General features: G+C 40.7%; 1 protein-coding gene across 1 annotated transcript in view; it reads right to left on the reverse strand.

The window, feature by feature from the left end:
- Positions 1-455: 455 nt before the first annotated feature.
- Positions 456-16054, reverse strand: part of poe (E3 ubiquitin-protein ligase-like protein poe) — a 77735-nt gene continuing 62136 nt past the window's right edge. Inside the window, exons 66-91 of the mRNA XM_085946834.1 lie at positions 15406-15623; positions 15224-15324; positions 14971-15131; positions 14745-14885; positions 14559-14659; positions 14198-14399; positions 13833-14075; positions 13486-13635; positions 13292-13373; positions 13052-13189; positions 12769-12966; positions 12463-12653; positions 12152-12340; positions 11629-11794; positions 11182-11420; positions 5721-5841; positions 5500-5606; positions 5247-5414; positions 5027-5161; positions 4607-4948; positions 4309-4457; positions 3063-3192; positions 2788-2963; positions 2223-2363; positions 1952-2141; positions 456-1480 (exon numbers count right to left, since the gene is read on the reverse strand). Of these exons, the coding sequence (XP_085802960.1) occupies positions 1259-1480; positions 1952-2141; positions 2223-2363; positions 2788-2963; positions 3063-3192; positions 4309-4457; positions 4607-4948; positions 5027-5161; positions 5247-5414; positions 5500-5606; positions 5721-5841; positions 11182-11420; positions 11629-11794; positions 12152-12340; positions 12463-12653; positions 12769-12966; positions 13052-13189; positions 13292-13373; positions 13486-13635; positions 13833-14075; positions 14198-14399; positions 14559-14659; positions 14745-14885; positions 14971-15131; positions 15224-15324; positions 15406-15623 (4401 nt within the window). The 3' untranslated portion in view covers positions 456-1258. The remainder of the gene's footprint in view (positions 1481-1951; positions 2142-2222; positions 2364-2787; positions 2964-3062; positions 3193-4308; positions 4458-4606; positions 4949-5026; positions 5162-5246; positions 5415-5499; positions 5607-5720; positions 5842-11181; positions 11421-11628; positions 11795-12151; positions 12341-12462; positions 12654-12768; positions 12967-13051; positions 13190-13291; positions 13374-13485; positions 13636-13832; positions 14076-14197; positions 14400-14558; positions 14660-14744; positions 14886-14970; positions 15132-15223; positions 15325-15405; positions 15624-16054) is intronic.

Below are 16054 nucleotides of genomic sequence, written 5' to 3' on the forward strand. Positions count from 1 at the left end.
ACCCCTACACTGCATGGATTTACTGTTAACAGTACGTATTATCAGGGCCATAAAAAAAATGTACATGTAAACACGTATTATCGTGCAAATTGCAAGATTGTATCATTAATCAAAAAAGTTCAGAAGCTTCTGAATTTTCACGAGATAATTGGACCGTGCAATATCTGCGCCTGCTCAGCAGAACGATAGTAGAGAACCTGCCGGAAAAAAAATGAACTACACCCAGAGACTCATTTTGAGACTAACCGATTTTCACGACCTGTCATATAGTAAATCTATGCACGCGTGTACAGGCGCTATAATCCTGAGATCCCAGGATTCGAAAAATTTCATTTCCAAGATATTCTAGTCCGGGCTCCTTGAAATTGAAATCTTAAACCGTAAATACCATTCGATTTCACTTGGATGATAAATGATCGGGTGAAAGCAATAACTATTAAAACAATTCATTTTTTTTACACACAGATTTATTTATTGGCAAAGATACAGACATGTAAAGCAGAAATAAACAACCCATAAAACCACACTAGTACAATTTTTATTTCATAATAATGTATCATTATCATTTCATAAATATTTTAAACAGCGGCATCTGTCAAAGTATTACTGACTTTTAGAATACCATATTATATGGAGTATAAAAAGATATAAAAATGAATGGTGAGATGTTAATCTGTCAACCTGACCTGATGTTAGCCTGACCGGTTTATGTATTGCATTGCAGAGAAGACAGTGTTTATATAAAAGAATACCCTTTTAAAAAGTTTTAAATTTTAAATAAACATAAATAATTATCATGAAGCTATTAATTTATTCGAAAGAGTAAATAATAAAGCCATGCATATTTATTTCAATGACAAACATTATCTACACTCTAGAGCAAAAATTTATCTGAGTATATTGAAATCAAGTCAACAACTTTAACAATTTTATTGCAGGGTTACACATTTACATAGTTCTAGAATCTAGATACACAGTGACAAGAAGGATCTTTACATAGAAATCAACAGGGAGGCTGTTAAATATTGTTTCACAGCGAACATTGAAGCGAAAGATATTCCCTTAAATAAAACCGGGAAAATTTAATTGATTCACAAAAACTTGCGTCGACCCCTTCGGCACCTGCATACTTCAAATATGCTTACAATTCGAGGTCAACAGGGTCACGGGGATATGTAATATTATGATTTTCAATCTGCCACGTAACATTAACGCAAAAACTGTCGAGCGATATGCCAAAGGGAGATACGCAGGCCAATCAGCGGCCGAACGTCTCACTGAGAAATTCATCGGGCTTCTCTCTGACGGGAAGCGGCAGCCGGGCGACATCGCACCATTCGGCGAATGAGGCGCACGGCAGAAACTGCTCTGTGAAAGCGGCCAAAATCTTCTCTGAACTGCGAAGCACCGCCTCATCGCCGTGTCGGATGGCCTCTGCCAGCTTCACCGGCCACTGGTCTGCGGGCGTCGATGACACCTGCTGCGAAGACGATAAACCAACAGATTATAAAAGTCCGCAGTCCTCTCGAAATATGAAATCAGACAGGTAATAAGGAAAATTTTTGAAAATCTAAATATGTAAATTCATCATTTTCTTTAGGAATTATTTACTCTACTTTTTTACTAGGTTATGGGTATTCACTAGGCGTGCGCCCGATTCTTGTAATCGAACATGTGTTATTTTTAGCTGACTACGAGAAATTCATTTCAATTTTTTTATAAATTTCCTAGTTTTGTTGTATTAAATTGAAATATGTAAGACTTATGAAAATAAAAAATCCAGCAAAATTTAATTTTGAACAGTCACTGCACAATGGTGGAATCAACATACCTCCAAATTTAGTGGCTTGAGAAAATTTATAAGCGGTAGAAAAGGCGAAACAAACCAAACATACATTAATAAATAAATAGATCCACAAGTGAAGTAGAATAGAGAATAGGCCTAACTCACCTTGAACATGATGTCATAGAGCATCTGAAGGAGAGAGAAGAACATCAGGTACGGCTTGTAGTCTCGGTACGGTCGGATTTCTCGATGCTGCGGCTCCAGCGTCTTGAGGGCAGGGCCCCCGGGGGAGACGGCACGCGCTTGCGCCAGCCGCAGCAAGCGTCGTAAGTGCTCAATCTTCTCTTCCGCCCATCTATTGTCGAAAATAAAACGGTCAGTCGACATCGTCCCGCAGAGCGGACAAAACAAATACATACTATGAAAGGTATCTCACATTTCAGGAGGCTGGAGAAGCAGAGCGAGCGCCGCATAGTAGAGCGGACCTTCGGCATCGTGGGCTGACTCCAGCTGCTTGGCGAGCGGCCACTCCATGTAGCCCTGGATTGCCGTCAATTCTCGAGCAGCCACCCGGGTGCTGCGAAATGATCCACATTAGTGTTTTCCATCCAGAGAACACAGTATAGGAGTGTAGGAGGAGGACGTCATATCGACACACAGTATCAGTATTGTATCAAAAGAAAAGTATCAACATTGCAATGCACTATTATAATAATATAATATACAACGTACTATTTTATAAAAGAAAACATCACTCAATGCAGGATGTCGGTCGGTCGGTTCATATAGATAAATAAGTGGAATGCGATCCATCCTGTAGATGTAGAGCATTCACAGAAATATTCAATAGATTACTATGTAATAATATTATGTATTTATTGCACGATTGCATGCCCGATAACCGACATCATATCATATTGATTGAAAAGTATCAAAGGATATTTTTCTGACATCCCCAGATGTGGAACACCTTCCGCCGATTGCATGGGAACGATACTCACGTGTTGATGACGTAGAGCGCCATGTGGGCGAGACAAGGCACAAGTTGCATGTTGGAGAGCGGGCCGCCGCCGCCCGTGTCTTCGTGGAAAGACTTCTCGCGGGCGAACCTCAAGAGAAGGAGCTTGAGATCGTGCACTGTGCACTGGTAGCCGATGTCGCGATGCCCTGTGCACTCCTGAAACATTGAAAATATCAAAACATCATGTCACTCGACACGCCTTGATCGGTTTACGTGAGACATGAAAATGGAATGGAAAACGGAAAGGTGGCAGACCTGCAGGTAAGTGTTGTGTCTGGCGAGGCAGCTGGCAAAGGCGGACTCGGGCACGTGCGGGCCCCACAGCGGTAGAAGTCCGTTGCAACGAGTGGACGCGTTCTGGAGGGCAGCACTTTCCCATTCGTCTCTATAATCGTAATGGTTAATTATCATTTAAAGATTTATCAAACTGCTCAAATACCCCGAACGACATTGAGCGGTTATTATGTGGTTACAGTAAGACCTCGTTAATAAGAACCCACAGATAATTCGAATTTCGCCGTAATTCAAAATTTTCGCAAAAAAAAGTCTCTTGAACATTATTTTCATATTTATTGCTCAAAATGATATTGCATAATTATAATCTTGAATTGCTTACTTACTTACTCTGCCAAGTTAGATCCTGAGAGGATAATATGGGCCTCCAGAGTGGAGGTTGTATTACCAGATTTTGTTTTTACGACAAATAGATGTCAGCCACTCGTTCAACCTATTAGGTCCATACAGACTCAAAACACAAATTTAAAAACAATACAGTAATTAATAATTTCATTTCCGATCATAGATGTGCCTACCGAATTCGGTCATAAAATCTCAGGATTATTTTTATTACCTTTATAAGTCATTTTTGATGTTTTAAGAAAAGTCTGTCACAATTTTCAATGACTGGCTCATGAAATAGTGTACTTTATTACGATTTATTGAATATTTTTATATGCCAGGACTCGAATTCGAATTAAAGTTTTGGTTTTATATGAAAAAAATGTTCAAGGGACTATTTTTTCAAGAAAATTTTGAATAACGGCGAATTTCGAATTATCAGTGTTCTTAGTAACGAGGTTTTACTGTATGTCTATTTGCCAGACCCACGACATTATAAGCCGACGCTTTCTTCATTATAAATTTTCTCTGATTCATTTATAAAGCATTTATTATTCAGTCTTTGTAAAGTCAAATAATTTATTCACTAGGACTAGAGTACCATTTAAAAAGTATATGGCTAAAACTGCACTCACTGCAATTTGTATGAAAGGAAAGTAGTATAGGGCAATAGTATGCAATATGTCACAAACGCTAGCTATATACATCAGGTGCTTCTTTGGGTCGGGTATGTGAAGTAACAGGGAGGATTTTTAATCTCCAGATTGACATGATGATGCCTCCGTAGTAATATAAAAGTCACACCATAGTAATGTATGTGAATTTGTAAGATTTCAACATCAATGATGTAACAAATATCACAAAAAATTATATAGTCACTCACCGAACACGCGCAAGTCGCACAGCAGCCATATGACACTCCACGTGAACCACGTTGAAATGAGTGACAGTGGCGTAACCAAGTGTTTTCCGTGGCTTCACTTCAAACTCATCCACGCCGCACCGCTTCGTAAACGTGTAAATGCCCAGCACCTAAAAGAAGAATGTTTACTTTAATTTCACAATTGTGTACGAGCAAAAACTGTCCTATCTCAAATGGCATTAGGACATGACTGACAAGAGAGATAATAAAAATAAAAAGCTGACAAATTAGCAGCAGTAGCAGGAAAGTAGGGAGTCACCTTGGTAGGCTGGTACTTGTAGCCCTCGCGGCAGATGCAGCAGACGGCTCCGGCCTCCTCCCCCAGCTCTTGCACCTGCTGCGTGAGGCTGCAGTGTGCGGTCACCTGCCCCTTGTCATTGGTGCGCATACCCAGTGCGCCCAGTTGCTTTTCGCGCATTGCCATGGCCAGCCGCTTCTTCTCCTGCCGTGTATAATCGCGCGCTTCGCGCACGCGGGCCGCCGCCTCCGGTTCCGATGCCAATGCCTCCAGCAGGTTCTCCGCCAGGCTTCCCACATGCTCGTCCGACGACACCTGTTCCAGCCGGTGGACGATCGGGATGGCCCTCTCGCACACCGCCATCTGTCGGGAACACAAAACAAGCCCGTCAGTGACCGGTAAATTTCACCTGGATATCCGGGGGCTGTTCTGAATGCTCACCTGCGTCGGTTCGTGGTGGGCAGCGAGGCCAGTCAGGAATCGCAGGACATACTTGAGTGCCGGCTTGGAGATGAACTCCTTCAGCTCGTCCGAGTCTGTCCGCAGGAGTGTCGGCTTCACGCACGGTGCGTGCATCTGAAATTCAATCGGACGATTCGGTCAGTTGCGCGGGGTTCGGGGCAATGGAAAAGGATGCACTGTTGAAATGTAAGAGACTCACAGTGATGTAGTGGAGGGCGTCACGGACGATGCCCAGCGAGATGATGTAGTCCTTGAGGGTTCCCCCGATTGAGTTGCGCTCGATGCCGCCACACAGCACGCAAAATAGCTCCAACCGAAATTCATCCTCTGCCCAACGCTCTGCGTCAAACTTGTTCAAGTCCAGTACCTGCACCGCAGTCGCTCATCATTAATTGCATTCATTTATAATGGAGTAATAACATAGAGGTAGTCAAAAACATTTGGCAACTCACCGATTTGAAATGTTGACAGAGGTGTGCCATCTTCAAATCGTTTCCGTAAACGAGGGCCGCCAGCACTCGGGTGAGATGCGCTAATGCTTCAGAATTATTACGGATACCTGAAATGGGTGAATTCTAGAATTAAAATTCATCATTGAAAGGTAGATAGATCTTGTATACAAATTATCAATCACACCTGCAGAGTACAAATACCGTTTTCTGTAAATAGTTACCTGGACATTCCGTGCAGTTGAGAAGAGCCTGAACGTACTCGGGCCCTCCGAAGGTGAGAGAAAACTGAAGGAAGGACTCCAGAGACTCGCCGGCTGCAACCGATAGGATGCGGTCCATTATCTGTCGACAAAGCATAATACGGTATCATTATTTACATATAGCACTTATTTCATTGCAATAGTGTGTTAAAATTAAGCGTCATCTGCATTCGTGTAGTCTCTCGTATTCTTGAAATTTCTCTCGAATCGTCTAGCTAGACGGCCTCGTCCACAGTAACAGAATTCATTTAGGCCAATGTTTATCTCTAAAAGTTTGGACAATTACTAGTGACCAGAGGTTCACTTTGAGCTACTAGTATTATATTTGTTTTGACGGTGTTTCCATTGAAAACATTCTGTGTTTATGAATTGACAATCAAAGAATACAAAGGTTGGCGAAGGATTTTTTTTTTTACTATAAACTACGTATTGTTTTTAGTCGCCATGATCGGCAGCCGTTTTGACATTACAGTATTACATACATCTGTGGTTTAGCGCTCATATCTATATGGAGATTAATAAAACCAAACCATTCACAACACATTCAAATTTCACTTTTGAGAAACATTATCTAGGCAATATCGGCGAATCTAATAATTTTTCGTTTTAGACAGATGAGGTGTTATTGTGTGAATGCAAATGAATACCTAACTCTCAACTAATTTAATCACATTCATATATTTAGACACAATCAATACAGAAAAGGGTTTCTACAACAACCTATGACTATGGCTTTTTTATTTGGCCGGAAAATTGTTGAGAAACAGACAATGTTTATCTTATTCTTTAATGGATTTAATGGATATTCTTGATATTTTTTTCCTTTTTCCCCATAGTGCTTAGTGCTTCTACTGATGTCCATATATTGGTACTAATCGAACAAATGAATTGAAGTGAATTGAGTGAAGTATTATCATTGCAATATTAGGTTGTCCCATGTCCCAGATATAAACACTGTAAAATGCTCAGGAAACGACAAAACCACAATTGTGATTGCCATTCAAAAACTAGTACTAGCCTGTACTATGTTTGATATTTGATACTTGTACAAATTGTTTTGTAATAACTATATTGTCTTGTATTTTTAAACAATTATGTGAAACCTATAATACCCTGTTTACACGTGCATGGATTTACTGCTGATAGTACGTATTATCGCGGAAATAACAATAAAATGCACGTGTAAACATGTATTATCATGCAAGTTGCAAGATTGCATACATGAATCAAAAAAGTTCGGAAGCTTCTGAATTTTCACGCGACAGTTGAGATTTGTTCTATACCTGGGTGGGTATGTTAGAACTTGCGAGTCGTGTGGTCGAAAACTGTGCGGTATGACAAGTTAGTATCGCCCGTTTCATACCGTATACGATAATACCTATTTTTGAAGCCACTCGCTACGGACTATTTTAACTCGCGAGTGTCCAGTTGGCAACATCGCCAAAACCGAGAAAATCGATGTCTATGGTACGAGATGAAACGTCAAAAATGAAATGTCAAAAATGAAATGTCTAACGAAATCATTATTTTTGTTGGTTATGTTTGTGTATAATTCCTATAATATTCGATTGATTTAGTATAATATGATATAGATATATGTACGTAGAATATAACCTTACATAAATGCGAAACCATATAATATTATTACACTGTAAAACAAGATTTAACAAAATAAACACAGTGTCTTCAATAACATTTATTTTTATGTAGGCATTTATTCATTACAAACCATTATAAAACATTAACATAATTAATTGAACTCAAGATAACAGAATATTAAGTAACATTGTGAATGATATAATAATTTGGCATCTTTATTGTTTATAAATTGGTAATTGCCGTGTTCTTTCCGTGAGCGAACTCCTTCATTTTGACGTTTTGATTTTCAAGGTCACTGTCACATACGAAACGAAATATCAAAATAAACATGGAAATCGGGAAATAGGTACATGAATTCACGTCATTTGTCGTGCAAAAGTAGCAAAAGAAAGGAGAGGTTTCAATTAAGTGATCTTAATTGAAATCAGGTAAGGTTATGTCCGTCTCAACATTATATCTACCTACGACTTTTTAATTCTCCATGGATATAAGATGATAAACGTCATAATGTGTCAAAATATAACATACATCTTCTGTCTTTGATTAATTTTAAGCTATTCAACCATATTCATTTTTTCGCATTGTAAACTCTTCACGCTTGTAGATAGTAACATTAAACTTACGATAATATACCTATATGGCGTGAGAATTTGTAAAATATATCTCACAAGCTCTTTGTTTACCCGGAAATTACCTATAAATAGTGCATCACTGAGTGAAAAAGCATTTTGACATAAGTTAGCATAATTATTTGATCTGTTTCGCGGATGATTACGTGATCCTAAAAGTGCAGCAAAAGTAACTATTTATGGGATTGACATATTTTACAATAATTGGGTGAACGATACAAATATATAGCAATGCATTGGCAAAATATAAAATAATAATATGTAGGTAATTATTCTCGCGAGCCCAATAATAAAATACTATCTTTTCGCAGCCTAGCCTTTCACTTTTATTTGACAGTTCAAAACTAAACTACGTTATCGGCGCGAGACATCAGTGCGCATGCTCACATACTCAAGTCGTATGAGCGACTATGGTCACGAGTGCCCTTTGGTATGGGCAATAATGTCGACACGGATTATGACTAATTCAGGTAGTGATAAGTTTCGACATGCCATATTTCGATAACCTACGTCACGTTCGCGAATAACTACGATGTTTCACACGACTCGCAAGTTCTAACACAGGGCCCCTGCGCCTGCACAGTAGAACGATGGTGGCGAATCTGCCGGTAAAAAAATTAACTACACCACGCAGATTCATTTTGAGCGGATTTTCACTTCCTATAAAACGACAACATCGTGTCTCGCTTACTCTTGAAGAATGAGATTGGCGAGATAGTTGGCACTTTTACATGTAAATATTTATTATCGCGAAAGATTAAAATACACACTATTACTGAAAGTAAATCCATGCACATGTACAGGCACTATAATGCTTAAATCGACTGGAGTTTGGGGCGGTTTAAGCATGTACAGTGTTTATACATGGCAATGGTTAATCATAATAATTATACAGTATGATAAACAATCTATCAAACAGAACACTGTATGTACATCCTATTTACAATAAACTTCTTATATTTTACAGCCGACAATAATTTTAGTGTGGGAAAAAAATTACAATTTTGTTTTTGACATTTAATCACATACCTACTGTTACACCCCCCAATGGTCCCCATTTGGGGATGTCTCTGTGTATCTGGAGAGGCCCGAGTCGGTATCAAACCAACATATAGTAAGGATTGATTGCGAAAATAAATAAATAATAAAACTGACAATAGTATTGTAATGTGTAATTTAACAAGAATGGCAACATACCATTTTGCGCATTGCTTTCTTCGCCGGATCTTGGCGCGCATGAGCAGAAGAGGGAAGAAGGATTTTGATAGTAAAATAAAAAACATGTTTATTCGAGCTCCTCAAAAGATTGAAATTATATAAAATGTAGCCCCAAATATTCACGTAAATAAACCTCGTCGTTTCCACCACAATTCCGTTGTGTTAATTGTCCACCTCCAAATCCCGAATCCAGACGAAAAACTATACAAAAATAAAAGTGACAGCATGTTTTCACAACCCGAAAATGGAGGGAATTGACACTACCTACCAATTTAATTTTGTTTACAAAAAAAGTTTAAAAAGATTTACATGCTTTTAAAACAAAATTAATAACAGACCTACATAACATTAACTAACCATATACATAACCATATTGATGGACTAAATCCTATACCCTATCACTTTAGCAAAATTTTCGCCTGTTTTGAGGCATTTGAGTGACAATTTTATTGATTTTTATGAGTCCAAGATTCTTACTTCTTATAATACCACATTCAGCATTAACATCAAGTATTTTTTTAAATCAAATTTTACTTCTCCATAATCATTCTTGAATTTTAATAATTTTGATCCTCTTGTAAACAATGCTTCCTGCTTCCACTACCAGAGACAACTTAAAAGTTTTCATCTTTCATTTATATATGTTACTACTAATTGACTATTACATGAAATGGGCAAAATTTTGCCTAAATCATGAAAAACGCAAGCCCGTTGCCTTAGTCATGAATTAATATCTGCCAAGTGCGTAAATTCAGCAGTAATTTTTCTGCCTAGTTCATGCATTGGACAAATTAGATAGTAGCGCTACGGTGGTGTTTCTTGCAACTAAACCAAATGTGTCAAATGCTCATGCATTGGTCAAAATAGATGGTCGCGCACCGGTGATGTTTTTTGCAACTAATCAAACTAACCAAATGTGTCAAATGTCATTGATTATATAAAAATATACCAATCAATAACTACAATGACGTTAATATCCATTCACTATGCCCAAAAAAAATCTAGAACTATAATATGATAACGGAAGAATTTTATTAAAAGGTATTTTCGCGATTTGATTCGTGCTTGGGTATCAATCGTGCAATGGTCGATTGTTTGTTTGTGATAGTATGATTTGATAGTTTGTTGACACTTGTTAGCTAACCTCAAAATAGACATTCAGTTGAATTCAAAATTACAAAACCTAACCTAACCTAACCTAATAATAATAATATTATATTATGTCCAATTATTTACTATTAACTTTAATTATTATTAATTATAATTAACTAATAAAACCATCCGTATTAAATTTACTTTTTCTACTGTCATGTTGACAGTTTTAGAATTCCATACCCTGGTGAATTCACGCACTCGGTAGATAATTTACCTAATTCATGAATAAGGCAATGGGCTTGACTATTACATGAATTAGGCAAAATTTTGCCCATTTCATGTAATAGTCAATTTCGCACATTCGGCGTAACATAATATACATTATGCTGTACAACAATTTTTATATTCTTATCTTTGATTCATATCAATAAATGATTTTGCCCATGTGAGCTCATATCCTGCATACATATAGTGTTCAAAATTAAATTACAAATTCAAATTCAAAGTCATGTTGGAAAAAATGGTTTATACAATGTTTCTACTTGGCGTATAGGACATAACTAAGAGCTCTACAATCCCTTCCAAGGAGAATTTATCTCCGCATTCATTAGACTCGATAGATTTAATGTACAGTGACCGATCGCCGAGGGGCATCCTAGATACCAGACCGACGGTCGAATATTGACTGGCAGACCCAGTCCATCTGGCAAAAATTGATGAAGATGATGATTATTATTTGTCGCAACTATATGATTATGTTTGATGAAATCTCATGATTATAAGTACTATTTTTACAAGTCAAGAATAATTACAGATATCCAGATATCCGAGCAAGCAAACATGGACGGGGTAAAAAACGTCATCAAATAAGAATCGCTCACCTCCAAAAGCTGACAAGTCAATTCGGGTCGGGGCAGGGTGGCCTCATCCTCGGCGGCAATCTGCGCGGCTTTGAGAAGTGCAGGCAGGGCGGCAGTGGAGGCTTGCGTCAGCAGCGCTACGCACCGCCGTGCGCGTGTGCAAAGCGACAACAAACGCAGCAACGTTTTGGCCAATGGGCGCGCTGCCCCTCCGGCTCCGCCCGCTTCCGCCAACCGCTCCAGCATCACCTCTAAGCCGCCTGCAACATTATTCAATTAGGTCACCGCCTAACTTCGCACTCGCATCGAGCGTAATAAGAAACCAACTGACTGAACGATCGAAATTCAACAATGAATGAAGAAATCGGTAGAAAGTGCCCTGTTTCTCATATAGCAATCTCATTAAGGACCGAATGAGAAAACAAGATAAATAATAATATCTTCAGCAAACATAGGAAATTGTCAAACCACAATCGGCAAGGACGTTGGCCATCTTGTAGAGCTGCTCGTCGTCAACCTCCTGGGCGCTGGCGGCCGTGAGTGTCTCCACGAACTCTTCTGTGGCGTCGCCCAGCAGTCCCCGCATGCGATACACCACACGCATTGCGTCGCCCTCACCTGACACTGCCCACACCTAATGTCAGAAAACAAAATTTTAGCTGTACTCAACACCGAAGGGAAGAAGGAGAAGAATCATTATTTTTTTAAATGATATCTATTTATGAAAAGAGAAACATATTGACATTATAACAAATATCAATTAATTTGGTTAGATATTTTTTCATTTTAGCCACAAATTATAAATTATAACCAATATAACCCTAAACACCAGTTTTTTCTCACAAATGAAAATCGTCAATTATCACAAATTTGGATAATATCCCAATATAAAACTAGACAGGTGTCAAGGTAAGTGGATAAAAATAAAAAAATGGCCCACAAAATTATAAATATATACAATATTTCATTGAAGGAGAGTGGTATCGCTCACCTTCTTGTAGACGTCTTTGACTGGTAGGTCGAGCGACATGATCTTGTTGTTGACCAGCAGTTCCATGCCATTGTCATCCTCCAACAGTGCCACCAGCTCGCAGTCAGCGCAGATCTTGTTCTTCACGTCGCGCATCAGCGGGCCCAGCCCTGCCTCCGCCGAAGAGTATGGGTTGCCCAACATGCGACCCTGAAATTCAACAATTTCACTTTGTTGAATTTCATACCTCACGAGCAAACAAAATTATGAATGTCTCCGAAAACTTTCCATCAACGGAGAGGTTCGGTAATAATTGAAGCGTTTCATATCACCTGCAAGAAGTCCTCCTGCTGAGGGTCCTTCTCCAGCGTGAGGAAGAACTCTCCGACGTCGTTCTCTTCGGGATGGATAATAGAGCACAGCCTCTCGAAAATGAACACGGGCGTTCGGAAGTCGCGGAGGGGGTATTTCTTCACAGTCTCTATGCAGACTGCCATGAATTCGGCCGTTTCCGCTTCCGTTCCTGAAATTACAGAGATATCGTGACATTTGAAGACGATTTCATAAAACTGTTTCGCGGTGAGAATATAAATGGCGATTGTGCATTTAAAATATGCACACATGCACGCGTAGCTCACCGGTGGTCATCTCTTCGAGCAGTTCCAGGAGCTTTTCCTGTGTGTCGTCGATGAGTCGGGTGCGTTGGACGACGAGGCGACGCAGCGACAGGTATCCGCCGAGCACCGCTCCCATCAACCGGCCTTTGTATGCCCGCCTCACCCCGCCATCCTCCAAGAACATAGCCAGCAACTCCGTCAGCCGCTTCAGCGCGTAACCTGATGCATAAATGTCATCATTTATCAATGAGGGTATTATCATTTATACGAGGATTCAACCGAGCAAATATATTGTAAAGGTCACCTTGAGCCATGTCGGAAGTGAGAGTGTTCTCTTCCAATTTGTGCAGATGATCGATCTCTTTGGTGAGCAGGTCGGCCAGCAGGGAGAGAACTCCCCGCAGAGCCAACAGTTGTTTCCAAGGGGCTTCCGATGCTAGACCTGCAAACATTTGAAGAATGTAGATTAAAATAATTAACCCAAGAGAATATTCCTGAAAGAAGTGGTTTTCCGTCGATGCGAAATAATGAAACGCATATTTACTTTGATAGAGTTGCAGAAACTGTTCGCTAGATTCTCCGGCGGCACCGATTTCCGGAAGGAAGTTTGTCAGAAGCAATAGAACCTAAAAATATTTTCCAAATATTCACAGGGCGATTTTATAGACATATTCATATATGTATGAAATTGTTCAAGATTTGTATTTGAATATTAAAAAGCAAAAGGTTTGAACTCACCGCTTTGGTCCGCTCGTATCCAGTGCAGAGGGACTTGACCATCTGGCAAGCAGTGTCCCGGGCCATCTTGCTGCTAGGGCTGAAGACCACGGGTCGCAGCCAGCCCCCGTCTCCCAAACTCAGGCTTCCCGACCCGTAGATTTTCAGAGTCTGCAACACCATCGAGATACCCATCAGATTGATAGTAGAAAATAAATACAGTTGTGGATATTTGCAAAACAAAACAACTGGCTATTTTATCATCATTATATAATATATACATATTATATCAACTATTTTGGCACACCCTATTTCTCATATACAGCAAATGAAAGAAGTAAAAGAATAGGATTTTGAAAGAAGAATACCTTTTCCCTCCAGCGGGCGGTGTACTTGAGTGCGAGACGCGCATCCCTGAAGTGGGCTGGGCCGGCAGATGCAGGTGGCGGCGGCGGGCGGGGCGTCGAAGTGAGGCGCTTCCACTCGGCGTACGACACCTTGCCGGCCAGCCACGCCCCCAGATCTAACGCTGAGCTAGCGCGCGAATCATCACCTTCCGCAGGAACACGCGCCACCTGCTCTTCTGGCTGCTCTGGGGCGGATGATTTCTCCTGCGGTCACAATGTTCATCCGTCGTTAACATAACACAAAATATAAAGGTAAGTGATGCACTCGATTATTATAATATATCATAACATTTGATGAACTGCGAATAGAATAAGTGTGAACGTGCCTTAGCGGGTGGAGGCGGGGGCAGGGCGGGCTGCATGAGGTGGTGCAAGTACTGCAAGCAGGGCAACGCCACCTGCTGCAGGGCATGAGGGTCCTGCTCGCGCTTCTCTCCCTTGCTCTCAGTCCCGGCGCCCAATGGTGCCGGGCTCCCTGAATCCTCCTCCTCTATGCCGCCCAGGGCCTCTGACAAATAAGGACAGCACCTGCAAACACATTTTCCATAGGTCATAAGAAAGTCATAATGAAAATAAAGTACATAATTACAAATTGAGTGTGCACTAAAGAGACATAAATTCTATTTCGGCAAGACAAGAGAATAAAAATGACTGACTGACGAGTGAAATTTGAAAGAAATATTTTACCAAATCCAAAGTCGGACGACGCATCTGAGCCTTACTTCCCAGCACTCCACCGAGTCTTGGATCTTCACCAGACCTCCCAGCAGTAGCACCAGGGGACGGACCTGCCGAGGGAAAATTATCAACTTATATTCATTGTCAAAGGTAACTTCCGAATGCTTGACGTGAAGGAAAATCGAGAGAACTCACAGCGTTGGTGTGGTCCTGAGCGGCGGCGTGCCCCACCAGCCCTAGAGTGATCCTCTGGGTGACGAGCCGGCAGAGGCTCTTGGTTGCTTCCAGGTTGTCTCTTGTTACCACGCAGATTAGCTGCCGCACCTCCTCTTGGCTCTACGCAATATTACAAAAAGTCATGTCACATGATAACTCATTTTATAAAATGGGCAGAGCGGGATGAAAAGGCAAGAAATATCACCTGCGGAGTACCCCTTCTGAGGTTGTGCTGGACGAGTTCCTGAACGAGGCCGAGATGGCACAGCTTGCGGCGGTGGTCAGGGGAGGAGGCCAGCGCCCGCAGCAGAGTGAGGCAGTGCGATGCCGCCGACAATGCGCACCCATAGCAGTTTCCGTCATCGGCTGTGATAGAGATTTGCATATAGCATTAGTAAAGAAATAACTCCATCGACATGGCCTGCAGTAATGAAAAAACGGGAAGAGAAAGAGATTACCTTCAGTTTTGACGGGTTCATATCTGAGAGACGCGCCGACGGGGCGGGTTTCTCCCCTCTGTTGCTCGCTCTGGGCGCGGTCATAGGCCACCAGTTCGCGCCTGAAAAGTGAAAAACGAATTAGGCGACCTATCGCGACAGAGGAACCATACTGGCAGTTCAGAAAGCCAGTGAATACATACCTGCAGGTGAGCACACGCTGGATGATCTTGGAGAGATCATCGAAGTGGTTCTTGCTATCCACGCAGTACTTGTGGGCGACATACTGAATGACCCGATTGACTTGTGCTGGAGCGGCCTGGGCCGCTGCCGCCGCTCCGCTTGAGCCTCCGGGAGGATCCTCAGCCCCGCGAGACATCCCCCCTTCCAGACGGTGTTCTGTTATCTTGTGGAGCATGTTCTGCAAAAGAGACGATCGTACAGGACAAGTTGACGAAATCAATTGCAAAGTTAAATATGAGATTGTTACAGACACTATTATTATTATTCCAAGATTATTTCAGGAGGTATTTCTTTGTTCATCAAGTTTTAGCGGTTATATCGTAAATATCGTCAATAATCGAAATATATCCGAAATATAAAATAGTCAAAAACATCATCAAAATTTTTCTTAAAACTGTTAATGTGTCGATCGTTTAAAAATTATTAATGGTTGAAATTGCATGTAAAAAACCCAAGGTTTGTGAAGTCACTAGGTACCTACCAGCGTTCATTACAATAAACAACTTCTTTTGTAGTTTGAATGCCATGCTTGTTTCAGGGAAAAATTCAAATTGTGTATTTTTGTGTTATGTGACCGCTCATTTAAAAATACCTATTCTCTGATATAAC

Source organism: Rhyacophila brunnea, unplaced genomic scaffold (genome assembly GCF_057557595.1).
Source record: "Rhyacophila brunnea isolate RB1 unplaced genomic scaffold, BYU_Rbru_1.0 scaffold_2, whole genome shotgun sequence".
In the NCBI taxonomy this organism is placed as follows: domain Eukaryota; kingdom Metazoa; phylum Arthropoda; class Insecta; order Trichoptera; family Rhyacophilidae; genus Rhyacophila; species Rhyacophila brunnea.